General features: G+C 38.6%; 1 protein-coding gene across 1 annotated transcript in view; it reads right to left on the bottom strand.

The window, feature by feature from the left end:
- Positions 1-2251: 2251 nt before the first annotated feature.
- The window catches only part of opn6a (opsin 6, group member a), a 9916-nt gene continuing 8592 nt past the window's right edge, over positions 2252-3575 (bottom strand). The window contains exon 6 of the mRNA XM_084100141.1: positions 2252-3086. Within this exon, the coding sequence (XP_083956267.1) occupies positions 2598-3086 (489 nt within the window). The 3' untranslated portion in view covers positions 2252-2597. The remainder of the gene's footprint in view (positions 3087-3575) is intronic.

Here is a 3575-nt window from a genome sequence, read left to right on the forward strand (position 1 = left end):
AAACATTCTGACATTAGAGGGTTGTATCGGTCAAAGAAGCCCCAAGAAGGTTCTGGTTTAAAAATAAACATTCTGACATTAGAGGGTTGTATCGGTCAAAGAAGCCCCAAGAAGGTTGTGGTTTAAAAATAAACATTCTGACATAAACACTCAGTCAGCTACACTGTTTACTTCTGAATATTATAGTTTGGTTCCAGAACGTGATAAATCCATTTGGATTAATTTGAGTAAAAATGCGTTTTCTTTACCAAGAAAGTGGCAAGATGAAAACCACTATTTTCTGTTTCAAACTTTCACATAGCATCTTTAGGTTATAATAACATAAATTCAAATCCAGATTTGGATTTTCAAAGATCTATTATAAAAACGGATTATTTTTCCCCAAAAATGCAATAAATTCATGACACTTTTTTTTCCAAAATGCAATCATATTGAAACTGTTGAAATCAGCCGTCGCTAAGAAATATCTCCTGAACTTTTTTGACGGCGCTCAGCTCACAAAAACTGATTTTGCACGGGCACTTTGCACTGCTCCCTGAATCAACGCGCTTATTCATTTGTGGATGTAAACTGAATCTGTAAGTCAGCTATGCTGTTTACTTCTGAATATTATATTTAATTCTGGTGCGCTTAACGTTATCGCTACTGTGTAATAGTAGCCTATGCTATTCACCAACTAAACATATCCTTTTCAATGTGTTCACAGTCTCTTTCACGGGCATCATTTGTAGTTGCCTATTCACACACTGTTTGCTCAAGCATAGCGTTTTCTCGAGTTCACTGTGTGCTTTCTACCATGCACAAATAAAAATGTCACTGAACTTTTGCTGTGTAATAGTAACAATGAGCACTCAAACACACCAAACCAACAATTACTAAAAACAAAAACTGATTTTGCACGGGCATTTTGCACTAGCACTTAGAAGGTTGTGGTATACATAAACACTGAATTCAATGCGTTCACAGTCTCTTTCACGGGCACCAAACCAACAATTACTAAAAACACACACAAAAACTGATTTTGCACGGGCATTTTGCACTAGTTTTTTTAAATTCAAGAAACAGATGCAAATATACACACATTCAGGAGAACATAAGAGTTAAAAAAAACATTCGTATGTAAAGTCAGATATCTAAAGGAAGTAATAAGACACTTACATACACCTGAAGAGGACAAATAAAAGACAAAAAGGATGAGAAAATAAAAGCTAAAGTACCCTAAATATTTTTAGGGAAACAATACTAACAAGATCTAGATTCTGAAGCGTACATACGATTGTATATTTAGACGTGTAGATTAATTCAGATCAATTTAGATAAATTGCTTAAATATGCACTATTATATACAGTTTTGTAAGATAAAGTCTTAGTGTGTTCACTGAAAATTACCCCCCCAAAAAACCAATGCACTTTAAAAACCAATAAAAACGAAGTTTGGAATGTACCTAAGTGTCCAACATTCACTCAACGATCATAGCGGAGGACACAACTTTTAATAAGACGGACACTTTATCCCATGAGGCCACAGGAGAGGAGTTCTGAACGCCAGTGAAACGATGCAACTGGCAGGTCACATGATCAGATCAAGTACAAAATAAGTACCTACTCAAGAGAGTATGCGAGTCTCTGAAAAAACAACAACTGCAACGTCATCATTATGTTTGATTATTATTCCACTGTAAAACTGATCATGCAGACAAAACGGTCCTGGAGGCATGAAACTGGCAGGTCTCAGTTTGGGGAGACATTACTAAGGTATGCCCCGATTTTCCTGTTATCTCTGTAAAGCTGCTTTTAAAAAGCCCTATATAAATAAAGATGACTTGAAGGTATGCCCTGATTGGCCAATAGGGGGCGGCATCAAAAACGCGAAACTCCTAGACCGCTCGTCAGAGACTCGTGTGTAAGCTTGAAGAAGTTAATGTGCCTTTAGTGGTTTACTAGTAGAAAACACTTTTGAAATGAAATAGAGCCAATGAGTGCTGCCATCTACTGGTCATAATGTTAATTTAGTCATTCTATTCACTTATACAATCCTTTCCACAGGTTTTGCTTTTTGCATTCATTTTTATACATTATAAAATCACTATTATAACATTTACAATCACATTTTGTCAAAGTTTATAACTTTTTTTCCTAAGGTATCAGTTTTGACAATTGTACATTATGATAGAAAAACCTGAAAAAGGTGTTATACAGAATAAGTACCTACTCGAGAGAGTCTAAAGAAAGAAACAGTGGAATGTCATCATCATGTTTGATGTTTCAGATTTAATGTCTTGTGATGAAGTGCATGTAAACACAAAACTGTCTTTAATAATTCTGACGTACACAGTTGTTAAAAAACAATTTTTCACATTTACATCCATCATTTACAAAAATAGCTTTTCATGCTGCTTACATCATTACCATGAAACTGAAGTCGCTCACATATCATTTTATTTATTTGGTTTCCTTTGATGCTATTATGAATGTAATAGATGCTAGTTGAATACATTGTGATCCTCTGATGTTGTTATTGTTCTGTTATGCAGTAAAAAAAAAACAAAAAAACAGAAAAATCAAAAAACAGAAAAATCTCCACGATCACTCCTGATCTACAGTCTGACGCACTCGTACTCGGGCGTGTCTGACGGCTCCGGCACGTTGATGGAGTACACCTGTTGACAGGCAGGGGGCGGAGTCTCGGGACGGCTGCCCACCCCTGAGTCCGGGCTGGGGGCGGGGTTTGCCGGCTCTCGTTCTGAGCGGTACTTCTCGATCTTCAGTAAGTTGTGGTTCTGCTCGGGTCTCCTGAAGCGCTGCCGCGGTGCACCGTCCGCCTTCCCCTTGATCTTTTTGAAGCGTTTGAGTTTGACGGTGTCTTTTCCGTCGCCTCTACACGGCAGCAAGACGCTCACGTCTTTGCGGAACTTGGAGCTCAAGCCGAAGTAGATGAGCGGGTTGTAGAAGCTGGCAGACTTGGCGAAGAGTCGTGTGAAGATGCTGGTGAGATTGGGCACGTGGAAACCCCACGCGGACCACATGGACACCACGGCGTACGGAGACCAGGCCAGGATGAATGCCGTGCAGATCACAATGGACACCTGAGGACCAAACAGAAGCCAACGCCACGTTATATTATTATTACGCTGTAAAACTGATCATCCAGACAAAGAGACATGAAACTGGTAGGTCTCAATCTGGGAGACATTGGCAGATGGAGCTGGATATATATTCTGCTGCCTGAATCATAATCACACACTGTTGGTTCATTGGCCAGAGGAGAATTCATGACTTTCTGTCACTGATGACTTGAAGGTATGGCCCTGATTGGCCAATAGGGGGCGCCACATTGATCTAAAACGCGTTTAGACCGTTTGTCAGAGACTCATGTGTAAGCATGCTTTACGAAGTTAACGGAAAATGTGCCTTACTTTAGTGATTTACTAGTAGTAAACACTTTTAAAATGAAAGTGAGCCAATGAGTGGTCCTCTGCTGCCATCTACTGGTTATAATGTTAATTTATAATATTGTTATAGTGTCTTTTGCATTTATTTTTAGACATTATAAAATCCCTATTATAACATTTACA

The sequence above is a fragment of the Abramis brama genome (genome assembly GCF_963993115.1).
Source record: "Abramis brama genome assembly, chromosome: 23".
Lineage (NCBI taxonomy): Eukaryota > Metazoa > Chordata > Actinopteri > Cypriniformes > Leuciscidae > Abramis > Abramis brama.